This window comes from Octopus bimaculoides, chromosome 4 (genome assembly GCF_046866305.1).
Source record: "Octopus bimaculoides isolate indiv1 chromosome 4, ASM4686630v1, whole genome shotgun sequence".
Classification (NCBI taxonomy): domain Eukaryota; kingdom Metazoa; phylum Mollusca; class Cephalopoda; order Octopoda; family Octopodidae; genus Octopus; species Octopus bimaculoides.
This window is the reverse complement of record NC_142931.1, coordinates 57058300-57081312: the sequence shown is the minus strand read 5'-3', so window position 1 is coordinate 57081312 and position 23013 is coordinate 57058300. Positions and strand designations below refer to the sequence as shown.

General features: G+C 36.6%; 1 protein-coding gene across 2 annotated transcripts in view; it reads right to left on the bottom strand.

Moving 5' to 3' along the window:
* LOC106874712 (activin receptor type-1) overlaps positions 1 to 23013 on the bottom strand; it is an 80661-nt gene that overhangs the window by 17663 nt on the left and 39985 nt on the right. The window contains exons 2-4 of one of the 2 annotated variants that reach the window (XM_052967082.2): positions 13596 to 13707; positions 6510 to 6669; positions 2381 to 2448 (exon numbers count right to left, since the gene is read on the bottom strand). In XM_052967082.2, coding sequence (XP_052823042.1) covers positions 2381 to 2448; positions 6510 to 6591 — 150 coding nt within the window. In that variant the 5' untranslated portion in view covers positions 6592 to 6669; positions 13596 to 13707. The remainder of the gene's footprint in view (positions 1 to 2380; positions 2449 to 6509; positions 6670 to 13595; positions 13708 to 23013) is intronic. The other variant, XM_052967084.2, reaches the window with a different exon arrangement.

The following is a 23013-nucleotide window of genomic DNA, read 5'->3' as shown; positions in this document are numbered from 1 at the left end:
ACCTGAAATTTTGAACATCTCAGCAATTACTCCTGTTGCTTCCGTTATTGCCTCATTAACCATAAATGGGTTAAGTGGAGTAAACACTTTCTGCCTCAGCCTAATTCCTTTTTTAATAATTTCTCATGACAACATTTCTATGTATCTTTCCTTCTCTATCATTGGAGACAATTGTGCCATTGTTATTTCAAACACACTTCTTGTCAAAAGGCATCCTTGATCATATGAACATGCTGCCTTGCAAAGTCTCACATTGCCCAACCTCACTGTACAGAAGAGTAACAAATCTACTGTCTGCATCTTCTTCTTGATGCCATCAAGCATATTGATATCATTCCTTTCCACAACTGTCTAGGCCAGTTGGTTGGCTATAATAGTCCTATCTACTACTCTACACCGTGTCATTTTGACAAAAATTTACTTTGTTATAGTTCTCTATTTGCTCCTTGCCTTAATGGGTATTAGCAAATATTGTTTAGAAGCTTTAGAAACAAAAAAAGTGTTGTTAGTTCATGAAATATAATAGCAGAATAAAATACAATAAAAGTAACTTGTTAGGGATAAAGGTCAGAATTAACAGAAGAAAGAATAAAGACTAAGCAGTTTAATTTATGCTGGTTTGGAAATTGTATCCTGAAACATTTATGCAGATTAAAAATAGCAGAAAAGAAATCATATGGAAGTAACAGAATAAGATAAAATTAAAATGGGATGAAGAATATGACATTGTTACAGAGTTTAGAATCATAGACAGTAGGATGAGGTTTTTGACACCATTTGACAATCTGTAACCTTATATTCTGCCAACAACAAATTATTGCCTTGGAGTGGATGACTTGTTTAACCCTTTTATTACCATGTTTCTGTAGACATACACTGCTTTTGTTTCAATTAGTTTTTAAAATTAAAGAAAATGTTTGTAAAATAGCTTTGTTGTTATCAAGCTAATGTTTAGAAAATAAAATAACATGAAATTCTGAAGAAAGGTCCTGATTTAGATCACTTTAAAGAAAGTTTATACCAAAATAAGGGATGATCTCAGACAAGTTGATATCAAAAAGGTAAATTGATTGTGAGCAGATGTATGATGTAATACATTCCAATTACAGCTTCCCCATCCACTTTTGGTCAAAAACTACATTATCTATGATTCATTCTATATTTCAAATTATAGCATGTGATTCCAGATTTGTTTGCAAGTATTAAAAGCTCTATGAATGGCAATGATGTTAGATATTGTGAGCTACTTGTAGAAACAAATAGGTAGGAGAGAGATAATTAAAGAGACAAAATTTAAAAAAAACAGTATGAAGACCATCCAGATATTACAAAGTAAAGTATTACAGATAAACAATACATGAAAACATATTATGGCACCCATCCAGCATACGCCAGATTGGTAAATCAGATGCCAAGATGATTAGGAATATGAATGACATTGGCAAATGTGCCCAATTTTAAAGCTCTGCTCACATATCTAGGATGGCATGATGCCATATTTCACAGACTGCATCCATAAAAGACATGATAAAAAAAAAACACCTATGCCCAAAATTTTTACAATACTAATTTATATTAATAGATGATCACTAATTTGTAGAGGAGAAATACAGTCACAGAACATAATTATTGACCTAAAAGGTAAAGTTGGCCCTAGCTGACATTAAATCATAAAAGAATGTGGAGGGACAAAACTTAAATCATTGTCATTTTAATGTCCACATTTTCCATGCTTGCATGGGTTGGATGGAACTTGTTGAGGTGCATTTTCTATGGTCAAATGCCCTTCTTTTCACCAACCCTCACCTGTTTCCATGCAAGATAATGTTTCTCTTAGAACATACATGTCTCAGAAGACTGGAAACAAAGGACACCGCTTGCAGTGACACCCATTTACGACCATCATGTGACATCAAAATAAGGGGACAGTAACACACACATATATGATGGGCTTCTTTCAGTTTCCAGCTAGCAAATCCACTCTCAAGGCTTTGGTTGGCCTGGAGCTATAGTAGAAGACATTTGCTCAAGGTGCCACACAATGGGACTGAACTAGAAACCATGTGGTTGGGAAGCAAACTTCTTACCACAAAGCCACGCCTGCACCTATTGCAATGCATTTTATTCAAATGCAATGCCTGCATCTGAACTACTGAATAAGTACTAGCTGAGCACTGGGGTCAATGTAATTGACTTACTCACTTATCCAAAATTATTGACAGTGTGTCAAAATTTGAAAGCAATATATTTACAGATCATAAACTCATTTGTTTCAATTCCTATGCCTGATCCAGAGTTGAAACTCTGCTGCAACCTTCAATCAAAATGAAACTTTTAGTGATAAAAACAACAAAACTAAGAGTAAAAAAGGAAAACTTACAACAGTTGAGGTTTGACAAGAGGAGTTTGGGCAGTCACAACAGAAGCAGGAAATAGTTTTATTTTTGCCTTTATATAAAAAAGAAAAAAGAAAAAAAAAACAAGTTCAACATTTCACTGTAAATATCATGATGCTTCATTTTTAATTTGTCAAAACAATTTTTTCATTACAAATATAATTTTCAAAAAACTTTGTGCTTCTACTGAAAGTTGTAACTCATTTTAGGCAACGTAACATTGACCTCAACTGACTGAAGGTTTATGACAAAGAGCTGTGACACTAGCAGAGATGCTTAACTCTGGATTATGAAATCCAACTACAGTACCAGACTCTTAACTGGCTTCCAGAAATCCAAAATTACAGAACCCCCCAGCTATTTTTGAAAGTGGCTAGTTTTGATTTTCATGGACAAGCTGAAGTTCATTCACTGTGCAGCCACTATATTGGTTGATTTGCATACAGTGTGTTAAAAATAGTTTTGTAGCTTAATTTTTTTAAATGGATATTAAACAATACTCTGCTTTAAAAATGTGTTAATTTGTACCCGAAATCTATTAAATTTTTCATCATTTAATTTTCCTTCTATAAACTTTATTCTGTATAAATGGGCCATGGTCTAATCAGATCATCATCATAATCATCAATATCAACATTTAATATCAGTTTTCCATGCTGATATGGATTGGACAGCTTGACAGGAACTGGCAAGGCCAAGTTCCACAGTTTGTTTTGGCTTGGTTTTCTCTGGTTGGATGCCCTTCCAAATGCTAACCACTTTACAGTGTGTACTGGGTGCTTTTTACATGATACCAGCACCTACACCAATGCTTTTTAAGTGGCACCCTAGTTTTAAGATCTCAATTCTGCTGAGCTGGGCAGATGTTCTCAAGTACAGCAATATACCACATATCTTGGTCCATTGTCATTTCCTTCGTAAAGTTCATTTTTTTTTTTGATCGGCCTTCAATAACTCATCCCATGTCTTCCTGGAGCACATCTTCCACAACTCCCTCCACTTAAAGGGATTGGCACTTCTTTATGCAACTGTCTTCATCAATCCACAGATGGTGCTTAGTATTTACTTTGACATATTGAAACCATCCTTATTTCAATAAAACTGGCTAAACATTTTCAGGCTCAGAAACACCCATTGTTTCAGTTGATGCATTTCTATTTTAATCAATAATTGATCATAAATAGATAATTCATTTTCAAGTGAAGTCGTAATAACTTTAAAAAACTGATAGTTATATATAAAAAAGATGGTAATTGATGTTTGGTCCCAAGTCGGCACTAATCAAAGAGATGTATGATCAAATGCATAATAATTCAAAGTGTTCTTCCCTTTTGTTTAAAAGCGACAGAGTTATACGGTGCAATTTGCAAGATCCAGCTGCTCTTTCTAGTACAGTAAGCAACCATATAACAGCATCCTTGTTGGCCCATATAAAAAAAAATTGTGAAATATTATAGAATTAAATGTATCAATAATAACAGAATTTTAAAGGTTATTTGACTTCTCGTAAAGATACAAGGCAAGAAATTTGGGGGCAAGGGTTAGTTGATTATATGAACCCCAGTACTTAAATTGTACTTTATTTTATTGGCCTTGGAAGGATGAAAGGCAGAGTTGATCTTGGTGGTATTTGAATTCAGAATGTAACTGCATCTGCTCACCACACAGTTTCTCAGATATCATTTTTTAAAAATATTTCTTCTCCAATAACAGGAAATTTCACAGGAAGTCAATTGAAACATTAGCAACTAAGAGACAGTTTAACTAAAGTAGTAATTCTCAACCATTTGTTATCTATGGACCACTTTTACTCTGGTGGACCCCAATAGCCATTCAGTTTTATAGATATTTCTTTCAAAATCTTTGTTTTGTTCATCACACAATCACTTGTGTAGGTTTGCAATAGCACTCACTGAAAGAACATGTTCCAATGGCCAGAGACATGTTGAACTACGTCAAGCATTAGTTAAGCATTGTTTCTTGCAATAAATACATCTGAAGCAAAATTTTTTCATGGAACCCTAAATACTACTCCATTTTAATATTTTGCTTAAATGGACTCTGAATTTTATATGGACCCCAGTTTAGAACCATTGAACTAAAGTATATTTTTTCCTCTCTTGATCAAAGTAAGTACAGTAGAACCTTGCAGTATGAGTGCATCATTGTACAAGTAATTTGCTGTATGAGCCACAGCTCATGCAAATTTTTGTTTTAAAGTATGAGTAGAAATCCACAGTACGAGTGGAAATCTGCAGTACAAGCGAATTTCATACAAGCAACCACTAGTCGGCACTGAGCTCATACATGCTCTCCCAACAAGCGTAGCCTCTGCTCACTCTGTTCAAGTATTTATCTTGTCGTGGCAGCATTTCTGTCGTGTTTTTCCCAGTGTTTTTGTGTTTTTTTCTTTCTATTATTGCACTAGCTGCATCGCACCAGACACATGGTTCTCATTGAAAAGTTGTATTCTTTTCCTTTATAATACAATCATTAATTACTTTTGCATCGGTAGTTCTGATCAATGGTTCATTTGGGGAAAATAAAAATCAGTGTAAAAGAAAGCACAAGTTTACCAAAGTTAATCTGTCAACATAATATAGAGTTAACATTAGAATTTTATTCACACTAATGGAAAAACTAAACCCACAATAAGGGATTTGTAAACAATTGCATATTTAGTCCAAATGGCACTAACCAGGCAACGAGTCTATGATATAGTGTGTGTGTCAAATGATACAAAGGGGGTTCTCCTAGGATTTAGTGTTAGTGGGGTGTCAGGGTTTTTTTTTTTTTTACACAGGTGGGTGATGGAGCATTTTTTGGCTGATAGGTGGGCGGTACTGCAATTTGGTGCATAAAGATTGGGAAACACTGAGCTAGATAGTCACTTTAAGATGCTTTTAGCATAAGTGACAAATATAGACTGTCAACACATCATCTCCCTTTTTTTATATTTATTCACACTGCTTTGAATTAATCGTGTATTATCTCATAGCTTTGAGATTTTAATGATGTGATTATTTTTATGGTAGGTATGAGAGGTTAGATCTGGCCAGTTTCAACATAATCCAGGAAGAATATTTAGGCTGGATATGGCTAGTTTAAATGCAAAAGAGCTAAACTACTTTTCTCAAACAAATTTTTTTTTTATTGTAGGAATGCAAACTGAATTAATTTATAGAGTTGCTTGATGATGAGATAACATACATAATAGCTAAATGTTTCTACAGCCAGGGAAGTGACAAAAACCATGATTAACATTGCTCATTGCTTTAGCTCATTGAGAGAGAGAGGATGATATTCTGTTAGTCCATATTTATTGCTCATGCTAAAAAACACCCTAAAATGACTGTCTAGGCAGCAAGTAAGTCATCACTTAAGAACACACTACTACCACTAGTCCAACAAACTGCTGTATTATACTTCTTCAACTGCTGCTGTAACAATGGCCCAAGCTTCTTCTGAGCAAGAAAGTTATGTATCACCCCTAACCATTTGATGGTTAAAGGTGGTATATAATGTATTTCATTCATCATATCTTGCACTGAACACTTTTTCTCAAAACTTCCTCCCCAGAACTACAAATCTCTGGCACTCCTTTCCTTCTCAGTGCATATTTCCCATTATAATACTGATATAGAGAAGGGCAGTCTGAATTCACTTGTCAAGGTGGGCCTTAAAGGACTATGGATACAACCCCACTTCCTGAGATTAAGGAACTGGGAGCCCAGTTCTCCTAGCATGTAACTGATATCATAAGGAATTAGAGTCAACCCTGGTTATAAATTTGAGCACTATGTAATCAACAAATATTTCATTAATTATTAAACAGAGTAAGTGCAAATACTACCAGTTATTGTCTGTGAATACCTTCGAGAGAATATCCAACTACTTAGTATTGTGAAAGATGGGATAAACTTCAACAAAGTTTAACTACAAAATCAAATTACTGTATACAACATTCCATGGTGAAAGATGTTGTTCAAATAAAGTACAATCAAAAGAATTCGAGTATATTTCTGACCAATTGTGCCTCTTCAACTACACAGATATTTCCTACCACTTATTGGAACCACAAGAATTGAACAAACGAATTAAGCATCAACTTACTTTTTTTCTCACTGCTGAGAGCATTAATGCCATAAAGCTTAAGCTTCTGGTGCCGTCTTCGGCGTGAGAGTTTCTGTCTCATCTTTGAGGGCCTTTCAGAATGTTTAACAGAGAAGTAACATCATCCATACAGTTGTTAATTGCTGACAGTAAAAAAAAGCTGAAAAACATGAAAGGAAAATGATTAAAGACAAAAGTTATCGACACTTAAATTTCTGAAAAGTAAAGATCAAATGTGAACATGAATTCTACATGTTCAAATGGAAGAGATATGAACTCTGCAAACTGCATACAATCAACTTTTCAGATTACCTTTTATCAGTGGCATGATAAGATACCCAAAGTCCACATTGTAATAGGGAGGCATCCAACCATCAAAAAAAAAAAAAAAAACCCACGTCAGAGATGCTGAAAGAGTTATCCAACCCATGCCAGCATAGAAAAGCGATGTAAAATGATAATGACGATGACGATGATAGAAAAGGAAACACCTAAAATATGAAAGACTTGGGGAGTTGTGTAAAGCATGAGAATAGCATGTATGATGCTTCCAGCAGAGTTAGAATGAAGTGGATCTTTAGTCAGACCCATTATGTCCTGCCTCACTGACAGTGGACAGAGTAATGAATTGAGAAATAGAAAGGGAAGCAGAGAATTCTTCATCATAGATATATGGCAGGCATATGCCAGTCAAAGAGAGAACAAAGCTTAGAGCAAAGAAAAAATTCTCAGTGAATATTATCATCAATTAATGACCACTTTTCCTTGGTTGCATAGGTCAGATGGAATTTGTTGGGGTAAATTTCCTATGGTTGGATGTCCTTCTTGTTGCCAACCCCCACTTGTTTTCAAGCAAGGTAATATTTCCCCATGATCACGCATGTTCATGGAAAACTGGAAATGAACAACTTGTATGGTAGTGACACCAATTTACAACCATGTTGTCAAGAGAAGGGTACATGTAAACACACGCGCGCGCAATGGTCTTCTTTCAGTTTCCAACTACCAGATCCACTCACAAGGCTTCAGTCACCCAGGTACTATAGTAAATGACATTTGTCCAAGGTGCTGTGCAGTGGGACTGAACTTGAGACTATATGGTTTGGAAGCAGGTTTCTTAAGCACACAGCCTGTTGATATGATTACAGTTGCATCAAGCTCAGGTGGTTTCATGGAAGATGGAGTGAAATGCATGCTACAGTGTAGACCAAAAGAAACCAGATATTCCCTAATAATTATAATAATATTGACTAGCAGAAAGACTGCTTTCCAAGCAGTTTTCTGCTAGCCACTTAATAATATTTTCACATTTGATTCCCAATTCTAATGATTTTTATATTTTACACCTGATTATCTCTTTGTATAACAGTGCTCACTTGCTTAGTAAATAATGCTTTCATTATTTTACCACAGTCATAATTTCTCTTTTTTAAACAAACATCAAGGTAGTCCAACTACAGAGGGGGAAGCAGTTTGTGAAGTATTACTTTCCTCTCAAAGCAACATAGAAATTTCAATTCAGCAGCCCATCTGTAAGCTTTGCAGTGTGCATGTGTGTATGTGTGAGAGAGGGGGAGAGAGAACATTGCAAACAATGAATGAAATAAACATGAAATGAAAAAATCATATAAATAAAAGGGCATAACTAGAGATGCATATGCCCCTGACTTTGTTGCTTCATAACATCCAGAAAAATGGATACCTTTTAACAAAATTTTCAACAAATACCGCTTAGATATTGTAGCTTCAGAGTATATAAGGATTTATAGGAAAGAATTTTTCTGAGGAGTTTTGGAAAATTCACATGATCCGACTTTTCTCCCTCATAACTTTCAGGAAAATGGGTATCTTTTAATGGAAGTTTATACAAATACCTTTCAAATGGCATAGATTATGATTATAAAGAAATTTGTGGTGAAAATTTTTTCTGGCAGGGTGAGGAGAGGAGTTTTGAATCAGGAACACCAAATAAGTTAGAACTACTATTTTGATGGGGATTTTCCCCATTAACAGCCTTCAAAATGATGGGGTGGAGATGGAAATGTATGGAAAATGTTTTGAAAATTTTTTTCCCCCACTCCCTCATCATCCTACTCCAGACCTACTTTGGCCAATTTTTTTTTTTGCACTTCAAAATCATGAGAGGAGCCTTTCCAGCAAAAATTTTTAGAAATTGTTAATATTTTCTGAGGGAAAAGTGACTGATTTAATGGCCATTTAGCAGTTGTTTCTAGCACATTCCAAGACAACCCTCCTTGTTTCTTTATCACTCTCGCATGTATTGGTGTTTTTCAATATTTTTCTTCCCATAAATACATTTACAGGTTATAAAAAATAAAATTTGAAAAATTATGATTTTTTTTTTTGCAACCCCACTGCCTGCTCCCGATTGTTTCTGTTTATAATCTAAAATATTAGAGAGCCTGAGAAGGTCATTGCTGGCATTTATCCACAGTGATTTAAAAAAAGAGTTACATAAACGATAATTCATTTTAATAGCATACTTTTCTGTTAGGAAATGATTTTTCTTACACAGACGGCTTCGTTTGATTCAGGTGGGGTAAAAATTTAGATTACAATATTTTTTTGTTGCTTATATTCCACAAATGGACCACACATACTTCGGCATCATCATTCCATAAAATGTGTTTAATGGGAGAAAAATATTGAAAAAACATCAATACATATGAGAATGATAACAGAGGGTGGTTTGGGTTGTGTGAGAAACAATAGCCAAACCTCCCTTGAATTGTTCACCTCTGAAAATATTTACAATTTTTTTAACTGAAAAAGCTTCTCCCATTTTTTAAAGTTGGGTGTTGTCTAATGGCTGAAACATGTAAAAGATATGTATGTATCTCTATGTGTGTGTATGTACATATATGTAGAAAAGGCATGGGTAGAAACTCCATACAATGTACCCAGTATAAGCTATGGAAACATAAAAGGTGCAGCAATATCAAAGGAAGGTTAACTGGGAAGATAGTTTTTGCGTGTGGCAGATGCACCGGAGCAATAAACACTGAAGATGTACAGAAAACAGATTCCATTACATGCCAGGGTGAAAAACTAGAAGTAGTTGATAGCTTCCGCTACCGAGGCAACCAAGTCTGTAGCGGGGGTGGTTGCTCTGAGAGTGTAGCGGCTAGAATAAGAATAGGCCGGGCAATGTTCAGGGAGCTCCTACCTCTGCTGGCAACTAAGGGCCTCCCACTCAGAATGAAAGATAGACTGTATGATGCATGTGTGCGACCTGCCATGCTACACAACAGTGAAACATGGGCCATGACTGCTGAAGACATGCGTAGGCTTGAAAGAAATGAAGCTAGAATGATCTGCTGGATGTGTAATGCCAGTGTGCATCCACGCCCTGAGAGAAAAGTTGGACATTAGAAGCATCAAATGTGGTGTGCAAGAGAGACGACTACGCCGGTATGGTCATGTGTTAGCATGGATGAGGACAGCTGTGTGAGGAAGTGCTACACCCTACCTGTGGAAGAAGCAGAGCCAGGAAGACATGGGATGAGGTGGTGGCACATGACCTTTGAACATTGGGCCTCACAGAGGCAATGACAGGAGACACAGACCTTTGGAGTTATGCTGTGATTGAGAAGACCCGGCAACTAAAATGAGATCACAGCCATGGTCAATGCCAGTGTGATATGATACACTGGAGAAGACCTGTTGAGTCAAGTAAAACCAAAATCACAGCTGTGGCCAGTGCCCCCTGACTGGCTCCCGTTCTGGTGACACATAAAATGCATCAGCTGAATGTGGTCGATGCCAATGTCCCCTGACTGGCTCCCATGCTGGTGACATGTAAAAAGCACCCATTACACTCTTGGAGTGGTTGGCGTTAGGAAAGGCATCCAGTTGTAGAAACATTGCCAGATCAGATTGGAGCCTGATGCAGCTGTTGGATCTCCAGACCTCAGTCAAATCGTCCAACCCTGAGGTCTGGAGAGCCAGCAGCTGCATCAGGCTCCAGTCTGATCTGGCAATGTTTCTACAACTGGATGCCCTTCCTAACACCAACCATTCCAAAAGTGTAATGGGTGCTTTTCATGTGCCACTGGCACAGGAGCCAGTCAGGCGGGCCTGGCATCGATCATTTTATGCATTTTATGTGCCACCGGAACAGGAGTCTTTAACCTCTGATCAAGCACCACATGGGCATAAGTCATTATAGATGTATTATAGTCATGCTATTTTGTTCTCTTTAGTTTTGGGCTGCAGGCCCAATTAACCCTCTGCAGGAGCTAGCTTAAGTCTGCATGGAGTGCAGCTTTTAAGCTAGTCACTGATATAATATACTTCCTTGTATTGTTGTAACTTTCAAATGTTACCTGTTAGCTAGTTTGTTTGTTGGCACTCCGTCGCTTACGACAAGGGTTCCAGTTGATCCGATCAACAGAACAGCCTGCTCGTGAAATTAACGTGCAAGTGGCTGAGCACTCCACAGACACATGTACCCTTAACGTAGTTCTCGGGGATATTCAGCGTGACACAGTGTGACAAGGCTGACCCTTTGAATTACAAGCACAACAGAAACAGGAAGTAAGAGTGAGAGAAAGTTGTGGTGGAAGAGTACAGCAGGGTTCGCCACCATCCCCTGCCGGAGCCTCGTGGAGCTTTAGGTGTTTTCACTCAATAAACGCTCACAACGCCCGGTCTGGGAATCGAAACCGCGATCCTATGACCACCAGTCTGCTGCCCTAACCACTGGGCCATTGCGCCTCCACGGTAGCTAGTACCAGACTTAAAAATAAATACTGAGGTCAATCTGTTTGACTAAACCCTTCAAGGCAGTGCCTTAGCATGGCTGCAGTCCTATAAGTGAAACAAGTAAAAGATAATACAAATTCGAATGGATTTCGTCATTTAGTCAACAGGTGAAAGCAATGGATATATTTCAGTCTCCTTAGATCACCTCAGTGAAGTATAAAGTGAAATAGGTTGATAGTGATGTTGATTTTAATTTTACACACACACACATCGTCGTTATTTAACATCTGTTTTTCATACTGGCATGAGTTGGATAGTTTGACAGGAACTGGCAAAGCTAAAAGCCATACCAGGTTCCATTGTCTGTTTTGCCATGGTTTCTACAACTGGATAGCCTTTCTAACACCAACCCCTTTATAGAGTGTACTCTTTACAGAGGTACCCTGTTGAAGACATTCTCCAGATCAACAAATGCCAAGTACAACAACTTATTCTTAGAAAATTACTATTTGTAAATCTCACAATGAGAGACATTCAGCAACAGTACTTTGGAGTAAAGATTGTCTGCCAACATAACATGGCAGTCCTGGTTTAGAATGAATGTTGCTGTAATTTAGCCCTAGGAGACATCGTCTCCAGTTGGCTATACAACACGGTCTGTGTTCTTATATTTTCGAACAATGGAATCTAGCACCTCCACTCAGCTCAAAACAATATCTGTGTATCGTGATTTCCAGGTTATTTCCTTTCATCAGCACAGAGTAAATTACAGCAACATTCATCCTAAACCAGGACTGCCATGTTATGTTGGCAAACAAACTTTACTCCAAAGTACTGTTGCTGAATATCTCTTGTTGTGAGATTTACAAATAGTAATTTTCTAATTTATAGATCGGTGACTAGTTGTTACTTTGAAAACGAGAATTTCGAACGGGAATTTGGCAGCGCCACTTCTAGCTGAGCAATTATTCTGTGCTGATGAAGGGAAATAACCCGGAAATCGCAATACATAGATATTGTTTTGAGCTGAGTGGGGGTGCTAGATTCCCTTGTTCAAAAATATAAGGACACAGACCATGTCGTATAGCCAGCTGGAGATGATGTCTCCTAGGGCTAAATTATAGCAACATTCGTCCTAAACCAGGACTGCCATGTTATGTTAGCAAACAATCTTTACTCCAACTTATTCTCAGTCAAATACTTCTTTTGCAGTTGCCTGGCTAAGAAAATAGTGTCAGCACAAAGCCAAACTGCATTTTCATTTAGACTAATTCTGTTCCTAATTAATTAGGCTATAACTTTCTCTGTAACTTTATATATATATATATATATATATATATATATATATATATATATCATCATTGTTGTTTAACGTCCGCTTTCCATGCTAGCATGGGTTGGACGATTTGACTGAGGACTGGTGAAACCGGATGGCAACACCAGGCCTCAATCTAAATTTGGCAGAGTTTCTACAGCTGGATGCCCTTCCTAACGCCATATATATATATATATATATATATATATATATATATATATATATACATACATATACATACATACATACATACATACTATCATCATTTAATGTCCGTCTTCAATGCTGGCATGGGTTGGACAGTTTGAGAGATAGCAAGGTAGAGAGAGAGAGAGATGAAAGAAAAAAATTTTATATATATATATATATATATATATATATATATATATATAAATAATAAATAAGTGGAAATCGAACAGGTGAATGTGTTAGATAATAAGGTATTAAGACAATGTGACTCTCCCCAAACACAACAAGATAAATAGATAACTATATGATTAATATATGTGTGTGAATGTAGATACATGTTTGTATGTAGGTACACAAATGCAGATACAAGTCCATGCGAGTTCAGATGCATATGCATAAGTCAATGAATTGCATAGTTGTGAATAAGGTAAAGATGGATAGACACATAAAAAAAGAAAAGATTGAAATAGATAGTGGGAGACAGATGCTTAGGTGAACACATACACAAACAGATTGCATCCTAGTTTAGTGAAATATATAAATATATATACACAGATATATATATATATATATATATATATATATATATATATATCCCAATGTATGAGTGTATACATCAGAGATCAGTAACACTTGGTAATAACAAAGAATATTATCAACACTACATTAAATATTTTTTTTACATCATATTTAGGAGAAAAAAATGTGAGAAATAATATTTTGAAAATAAGTTGCTGAATGTGTACTTCTATTATTCTATTATCAAAAGCCTTAAGTAGTTTATTTATTCTATATTTTGAATAACAATAATTTAAACTGAAGCAAGGAGAAAAACAAGAGAAGTTAAAAGCACTTACTTCTTTGCCTATGTAGTAGCTAGGCATTAGAAAGGAAGTCCTTCACTGCTCTGAGAGCCAGTGTTATTTGCTATTTCGTGCTACTTATTGAAGTTTATCTGCTGTGTGTTGTCTATGAGAGAAACAAATGAAAATAGACATCAATTTTTAAAAGATTTTTGTTTTATATACATATATATTTCTATTTTATATCACCATCTGCAGCTGAAGATGTGACAGAGGGGAGGTAAACAGCTGCCAATCTCTACTGCTAAATATACTATTCATCAAATGTCATAAAGGCTAAAAGGTCTAATATAAAATACAATAATGATGAGAAAGTTAACAGGCAGTTTTCTCTTTCTCTCTCTCTCTCTCTCTCTCTCCATATATATTATATTCCTGTTCTCTCTATCTGCTTTTGCAGATTTTTTCTTTTTCTAATTTTTTTTTTTAAACATTTTGTTTTATTGGAAAGCCATTAGGGGTAGGGGAACAGTTATGCAAATATTTTAAACTTGTCAGTCAGAGCTGGGAATAACTGAATGCAGTGATTAAGTTGAGATTTATTCATATCAAAATAAAAAAAACCAATTTATATTATGTAAAAGTATTCTTGATGATGATGATGACAAAAAGGAAGATAGTACTAATGATGTCATAGTAAAAAAAAAAGGTATCACATTAAAATAGGTAAATTAAAATATTAATTTTATATTTACTAAGATTACAAGCTCCATATTAAAGAGAAAATTCTATATTTTTTAACCACTGATGGAGGTGGGTATTAGTTGATACTATTGACCTTGTACTTAAGTGGTACATTATTTAATCGTCCTAAAAAAATGAAAGCAAAATTAACTTCGGCATGGTTTGAATTTGGAATATAAAACATCAGAAGAAATACCACAAGGCATTTTGTCCAAAGCTCTAATGATTATATCGTAAAGAAAATAAAATGAATTAGAGGAAGAGACTTGAGCAAGTGTCTTCTACTATAGACCCAGGTTGGTCAAAGCCTTTGTGAATGGATACGGAGGATGGAAACTGAAAGAAGTTTGCTCCCCAACCACATGACTTCGTGTTCAGTCCTACTGTGTGGCCTTGACAACCAAAGGCTTGTGAGTGGATCTGGTAGATGGAAACTGAAAGAAGCCCGTCATAGATATATCTTATATCTATATGTGTGCATGTCTTTGTGTATGTGCTTGTCCTTCACCATTGCTTGATAACTGCTGTTGGTATGTTTACATCCCTGTAACTTAGCAGTTTGACATATGAGTCTGATAAAGTAAGTGCGAGGTTTTACAAAAAAATAAGTACTGGAGTTGATTTGTTTGACTACAATTCAAGGTTGTGCCTTAGTAATGGCTGCAGTTTAATGACTGAATCAAGAGAAAACATGAATGAATGAATGAGAGAGAGAATGTGTGTGTGTGTGTGTGTGTGTGTGTGTGTGTGTGTGTGTGTGTGTGCGTGTGCGTGCGCGCACGCGCACGCGCGTTGTGCCAGTGACACGTAAAAAGCACCATTTGAGCATGGTTGATGATGCCTGAACCACCTGACTGGCCCTTGTTCCGGTGGCACGTAAAAAGCACCCATTACACTCTTGGGGTGGTTGGTGTTAGGATGGCGGTTTTATCTTGTCAGAGAATTTTGGAATCCATTTGGAATAATATGCAAATAGACCAACAATTCGACTCAATGCTTTGTGGGTACTAGGAATAGGTAGTTCTAGTAAGGGTTTTACCCGGTCAGTTTCATAGCCAAGCAATCGAATCAGTGTAGTGCTGTAAATGCATTTGGCATCATTAAAAGTTAGATTACAGTCTTTAGCAACTTGAAGAAAATGTTTTAAACTTTGATCATGTTCTTCCTTCGATTTACCACACATAGTTATGTTGTCAATATATGCAAAAGTAGCTCTACAATTATGGCTCTCGATTATATTATCAATCACTCTCTGGAAACAGGGCACTGCATTTGTAAGTCTGAAAGCAATACATCTGCTTTGATACTATTTTCCCTGTGCTTCAAAAGCTGTGTAAGGTCGATCTTCAAGTGGAATCTCAACTTGATGATATGCACTTTTGAGATCCAGTGTGCTAAAATAATTAAATTGAGCTATTTTTGTGACCATGTCAAGCATGTTTGGCAGTGGATATCATCTAATTGTGTTAACTTATTTATAGTCTCACTAAAATCAATACATAGTCTCTTGTGATGATTTTCTCCTGATATTACTAATACCTGGGCTCACCAAGGAGAAACACTGGGTTCAATTATCCCTGCCAGATCTTGGCTTATAGTATCAGCAATAGATTTTTCATTATTGGCGGACTGTCTTCTCGATTTTGTAACTATGGGTTTACAGTCAGAGTTTAAATTTTCAAACAACCTCGGTGTAATGTCACTTTTAATGCAAAGAGCTCCCAAATGTAACGGGGGCTTGTCGCCGTCAAAGGTAATTTGTACATGTTGATGCTGTTTTAAGAAATTTTGTCCTATAATTATATCTACAAACAAATTACCAAGTACCACCAACATTACTTGCTCGTAAATTCTTTTTTGAAGTTCAATTGAACTCATACAATAACCGTCGCTTTGGGAACAATTTCCATTGACAGCCATGTTAATTTCATTCCTTTCGGACTTAAACCACAAATTTGTTTTTTTTTGCAAAGCCTTTGCTAATATGATTCATAGTATAGCTGGTATCAATCAAAGCAAATGCTTTCAAGCCATCGACTGTTATTGTATAATTAAGTTTAGTAGCAGCTCCACCTTGACATAAAACCACGGCGAAGTTGCCATCAAGAGCTACTGATGTCTTATCAAAATTTTTGTGGTTACTTGACCGGCATTCTTTAGCAAAATGACCAAAATATCCACATTTGTAACACTTGCTCTGCCTAGCAGGACACTTAAACCTTGCATGAAAATCATTAGAACAGCAAAAGGTGCAAGATTTTTGAGTACGTTTTGTTGCTGCACAAGCTGTGTTTCCATCAGGAATTGAGATTTTGTCTTCTTCACATGGAATAAACGTTGACAAACAGCTTCCCTAGCTGTTTATAGCAGTCTGACTGCTATTATACACTTCGGAATTCCTTTGAGCAACTTTCAGCGTGTGAGATTGGTTTAATATTGCTGTGTCTTGAACATTTTCTAAAAATCTAAGGCGAGTTGAAGATGACGTTAATCCTGAGATAAATGCGTCACAAACAGCTTCATTTTTGTGAGTCTCAGCATCCACTGCTTTGTACCTGCAATCTTTAGCTAGTTGTTTCAATTTCTGTAAATAATCATCAGCTGATTGACCTGGTTCTTGTTTGCATGTCATCAAAAGGTGTCTCACAAAAATAATGTTTAAGGGTTTCATGTAGTCTCTCCAGAGTTTGAATTGCTTCTTCGTAATTCTCACATTCACTTATAAGTTCATAAACGTCTTTTCTATGTGCACTATTAAACACCTAAGCTTGCTTTCATCAGTGATAGGCAGTTCAGCAGGAAATGATTCCAAAAAATTTATAAAAGTTCTGAACCAATATTTCCATTCTTTTGAAGCTTGACTTGAACTTGAATCAGCAGTGAACAAATTTGGTTTTATAAATTTGCTGTCCATTCACTCTCTCTCTCTAGCTATTATTAGTTGATTAAACTGTTATAAACCCAAACTGGAATATCTAAGTTTAAAAGGCTTTAATCAAATAAAAATACAGTAAGCTATATATATATAAAGATGAGAATGTCTGTCTGTGTGTCTGTGTGAATCCCTAAAACTTGAGAACTACACAACCAATTTCATTCCAATTTTACACATGCCTTACTTAGGGTCATAGGCCAAAAAAAATGTTTAACTTCTTGCCTAGTGCGAGCCCAGAGAAATATCATATCTTCACTATTTCAGTATTACGTGTCAAAACTGAAACAATAACATCTCTCTATTGTAATGTCAGATATTTTCACTTTAATACTGAAACTATTAAGGTGAAACTATTATCTCACATATATACAGGCATATATACATACATACATATATATATTAAATATATATATATATATATATATATATATACATATATATATATATACATACACATGTATATATATACATACACATGTATATATATACATACACATGTATATATATATATATACATATATATATATATATACATGTATATATATACATGTATACATATATATATATATACATGTATATGTATAGCTGTATATGTATAGATGTATATATATAGATACAAATGTATATGTATACATGTATATGTGTAGATGTATATATATATATAGATGTACACATATATACACACACACATATATATATATATACACACACGCATACACACATACATAGGTGCAGGTGTGGCAAGAAACTTGGTTCCAAAACACGTGGTCCTGGGTTCAGTCCCACTGTGTGGTGACTTGGCATGTGTCTTCTGCTATAGCCTCAGAACAACCAAAGCCTTGTGAGTGGATTTCATAGACAGAAACTGAAAGAAATCAATCGTATATATATATATATATATATATATATATATATATATATATATGTATGCATATGTAAGCGTATGTGTGTGTGTGTCTGTCTTTGTGTGTCTCCCTCATCGCTGCTTCACAACTGGTGTTCGTTTATTTACATCCCCATAACTTACTAGTTTGACAAGAAGAAACTGATAGAATAAGTACCAGGCTTATCAAAATTAAAAAAAAAGCACTAGGCAGTGTCTCATATTTTGGTTTGCCCACTCAGTTGTACCGATCAATCTATATATGTGTGTGTGTGTGTGTGTGTGTGTGTGTGTGTACACACACACACACACACAAAGATATATTGATAGATACAACTGAGTGGGCTAAGAAAAATGAGACACTGCCTAGTGCTTTTTTTATTATTATATATATATATATATATATATATATATATATATATATATATAAAATACATACACACACACACGTATACATTGTATGTATATGTGTATATTCATATCTATTATATAAAAGTCAATGTCTTTATGTGTGTTTGTATGTTACTTATACATTCGAAAACTACTGCACCGATCCTAATGAAATTTGGAACACAAAATCCAAGCCAAGGGAAAAGGGTAATGCTGTGTGTTTCATACAATTTCATGGACCAAAATTACTGAATGGATCCTTATGATATTTGAAAATTAGATTCAATGCATAAGGGCAGGTATAATGCAATATGTTTGGTTTGAATTTGAGATGGTTTAAAGGGGGCAGAACCCCCATGAAAATTCATAAATTTTTGATGTTGATGACATTTCAACCATGGGTAATTGATTCACATCAAGAAGTATTCTCAAAGTTTCTACTTCTCATGAAGATTCTAAGACCCCTAATGGGGGCTTTAACTCCCAAATTTTAGTCATTTTTTGATGATCCAAAGCTAGGTCAAAAGTACTGAATGGATTTTCATGAAATTTGGAAATTATATTCTATACATAAGCGCCATAACCCCCATGAAAATTCATATATTTTGGCTGTTAATGAAATTTTAACCATAGATATTAGACACAAATGAAGTAATTTTTCTAAAATTTCGTCTTCTTAGAAGTTAGAAAGATCCCTTCATGGGGACTTAACTCCTACAATTTAGTCATTTTATCTAAGCAAAAACGAAAACAGTTGTACTCTTGGAAGCTGTAATATCACTCGAGCATAAAAGATGAGCGTTATTTGTAATTCAATAGTACAACAGTGTAAGAGTTTGCTTTGAGATATACTTATATTGTGATTTCTGCAATGTGGTGCATAAATTGTCGAGTAAATGAGAGGCATCTTTGCCTCCACTGATTCAGTTGCAAAGTGTTGAGTAAAGTTATTTGGTTGCAGACCTCCTTTGAGTCTTTTTATTATCACTGGGTCACACATAGTCCCCAGCTGTGACTGGTTATTCAAAGACATTTATAGATTGTAAATTTATTCTGTCCAGTTGCCTATCAGTATAGTGGTCATTTGCAAACTCCAGAGGTGACACTTTTATTTCCCCATAGCTCTCACATCACACAGTTGTTAATATTTATTTAAGTTGGGTCATGCCCTTCCAATTGCTATAGATCTGTAATGCATCTTACGGCTGTGCCTGTCACCTATATGGTGAGGAATTCTACATTGGGAGTGGTAACGACTAGGGTAGGGTAGCTGACTGCTTATTGTGATCATTTGTCTTTTGGTTTCCTGTAGCTTTGCTCTCTTTTACAAACCCAGTGAACATACATATATTTCCTATTTCAAAGAAATTTGAACAATAGATATAAGACCCAAGTTAAAAAGATTCTCAACAATTCAACTTCTCTGGTTGACATTAAGACACCCACCCCCAATAGGGGCCTTAACTCCCACATTTTAGAGATCCATGATCTCCATTTTTCAGGAGCAAAGACTGGAATTTTGGAATCTGCGCATAAAAATCAGTAGTATGGGATACATGTATAATGATTAGAATTTTTTCAGGGTGTGTAAAGAGGGAAAGAACCTTCATCTGCAATTTTGATGAAATTCGAATCATAGGTATTCCAGTTCATTACAGAAAATATAACAGAAAAGTCTAATTCTTCAATTACATGTAACATGGGCAATGCCGGGTATCTCTGCTAGTCTACAATACAAACAAAGATTGTTAAATTGTAAGCAAAACTAAACTTCAATGCAATAACAGTTTTATGCAAAGAGTTGCTACAGTCTTGATTAACTAAAAACTAACACTGAACACGTTGTGCTGTAAACAGAACAGAACTCTGCGCAGTTGCACTGCAGTCAAATAACAGCAATCGAGACAATCAAAGTCACGTGATCAAAACTAAAATCACAACATTAAAACACTGCTGCCGTCAGCAATGGACATCAAAACACTGCTGCCGTCAGCAATGGACATCAAAACACTGCTGCCGTCAGCAATGGACATCAAAACACTGCTGCCGTCAGCAATGGACATCAAAACACTGCTGCCGTCAGCAATGGACATCAAAACACTGCTGCCGTCAGCAATGGACATCAAAACACTGCTGCCGTCAGCAATGGACATCAAAACACTGCTGTTGTCAGCAATGGACATCAAAACACTGCTGCCGTCAGCAATGGACATCAAAACACTGCTGCCGTCAGCAATGGACATCAAAACACTGCTGCCGTCAGCAATGGACATTAAAACACTGCTGTTGTCAGCAATAGACATTAAAACACTGCTGTTGTCAGCAATAGACATTAAAACACTGCTGCCGTCAGCAATGGACATTAAAACACTGCTGCCGTCAGCAAAGGACATTAAAACACTGTTGCCGTCAGCAAAGGACATTAAAACACTGTTGCCGTCAGCAATGGACATGAAAACACTGCTGCCGTCAGCAATGGACATTAAAACACTGCTGCCGTCAGCAATGGACATTAAAACACTGCTGCCGTCAGCAATGGACATTAAAACACTGCTGCCGTCAGCAATGGACATTAAAACACTGCTGCCGTCAGCAATGGACATTAAAACACTGCTGTTGTCAGCAATGGACATTAAAACACTGCTGTTGTCAGCAATGGACATTAAAACACTGCTGTTGTCAGCAATGGACATTAAAACACTGCTGCCGTCAGCAATGGACATCAAAACACTGCTGTTGTCAGCAATGGACATTAAAACACTGCTGCCGTCAGCAATGGACATTAAAACACTGCTGCCGTCAGCAAAGGACATTAAAACACTGCTGCCGTCAGCAATGGACATTAAAACACTGCTGCCGTCAGCAATGGACATTAAAACACTGCTGCCGTCAGCAATGGACATTAAAACACTGCTGCCGTCAGCAATGGACATTAAAACACTGCTGCCGTCAGCAATGGACATTAAAACACTGCTGCCGTCAGCAATGGACATTAAAACACTGCTGTTGTCAGCAATGGACATTAAAACACTGCTGTTGTCAGCAATGGACATTAAAACACTGCTGCCGTCAGCAATGGACATTAAAACACTGCTGCCGTCAGCAAAGGACATTAAAACACTGCTGCCGTCAGCAATGGACATTAAAACACTGCTGCCGTCAGCAATGGACATTAAAACACTGCTGCCGTCAGCAATGGACATTAAAACACTGCTGCCGTCAGCAATGGACATTAAAACACTGCTGCCGTCAGCAATGGACATTAAAACACTGCTGCCGTCAGCAATGGACATTAAAACACTGCTGTTGTCAGCAATGGACATTAAAACACTGCTGTTGTCAGCAATGGACATTAAAACACTGCTGCCGTCAGCAATGGACATCAAAACACTGCTGTTGTCAGCAATGGACATTAAAACACTGCTGCCGTCAGCAATGGACATTAAAACACTGCTGCCGACAGCAATGGACATCAAAACACTGCTGCCGTCAGCAATGGACATTAAAACACTGCTGCCGTCAGCAATGGACATTAAAACACTGCTACTGACAACAAGGATAAGAGTAGCCAAATCTTCTTTCAAATCATACTATTATCTCAGAAAGAAAAATGCATCGGATAATGACAACCAATGTGCACTGTGCCTAGAAGAAAGACAACACTGCTGTTGTCAGCAATGGACATTAAAACACTGCTGTTGTCAGCAATGGACATTAAAACACTGCTGCCGTCAGCAATGGACATCAAAACACTGCTGTTGTCAGCAATGGACATTAAAACACTGCTGCCGTCAGCAATGGACATTAAAACACTGCTGCCGTCAGCAAAGGACATTAAAACACTGCTGCCGTCAGCAATGGACATTAAAACACTGCTGCCGTCAGCAATGGACATTAAAACACTGCTGCCGTCAGCAATGGACATTAAAACACTGCTGCCGTCAGCAATGGACATTAAAACACTGCTGCCGTCAGCAATGGACATTAAAACACTGCTGCCGTCAGCAATGGACATTAAAACACTGCTGCCGTCAGCAAAGGACATTAAAACACTGTTGCCGTCAGCAAAGGACATTAAAACACTGTTGCCGTCAGCAATGGACATGAAAACACTGCTGCCGTTAGCAATGGACATTAAAACACTGCTGCCGTCAGCAACGGACATTAAAACACTGCTGCCATCAGCAATGGACATTAAAACACTGCTGTTGTCAGCAATGGACATTAAAACACTGCTGCCGTCAGCAATGGACATTAAAACACTGCTGCCGACAGCAATGGACATTAAAACACTGCTGCCGTCAGCAATGGACATTAAAACACTGCTACTGACAACAAGGATAAGAGTAGCCAAATCTTCTTTCAAATCATACTATTATCTCAGAAAGAAAAATGCATCGGATAATGACAACCAATGTGCAATGTGCCTAGAAGAAAGACAACACTGCTGTTGTCAGCAATGGACATTAAAACACTGCTGTTGTCAGCAATGGACATTAAAACACTGCTGCCGTCAGCAA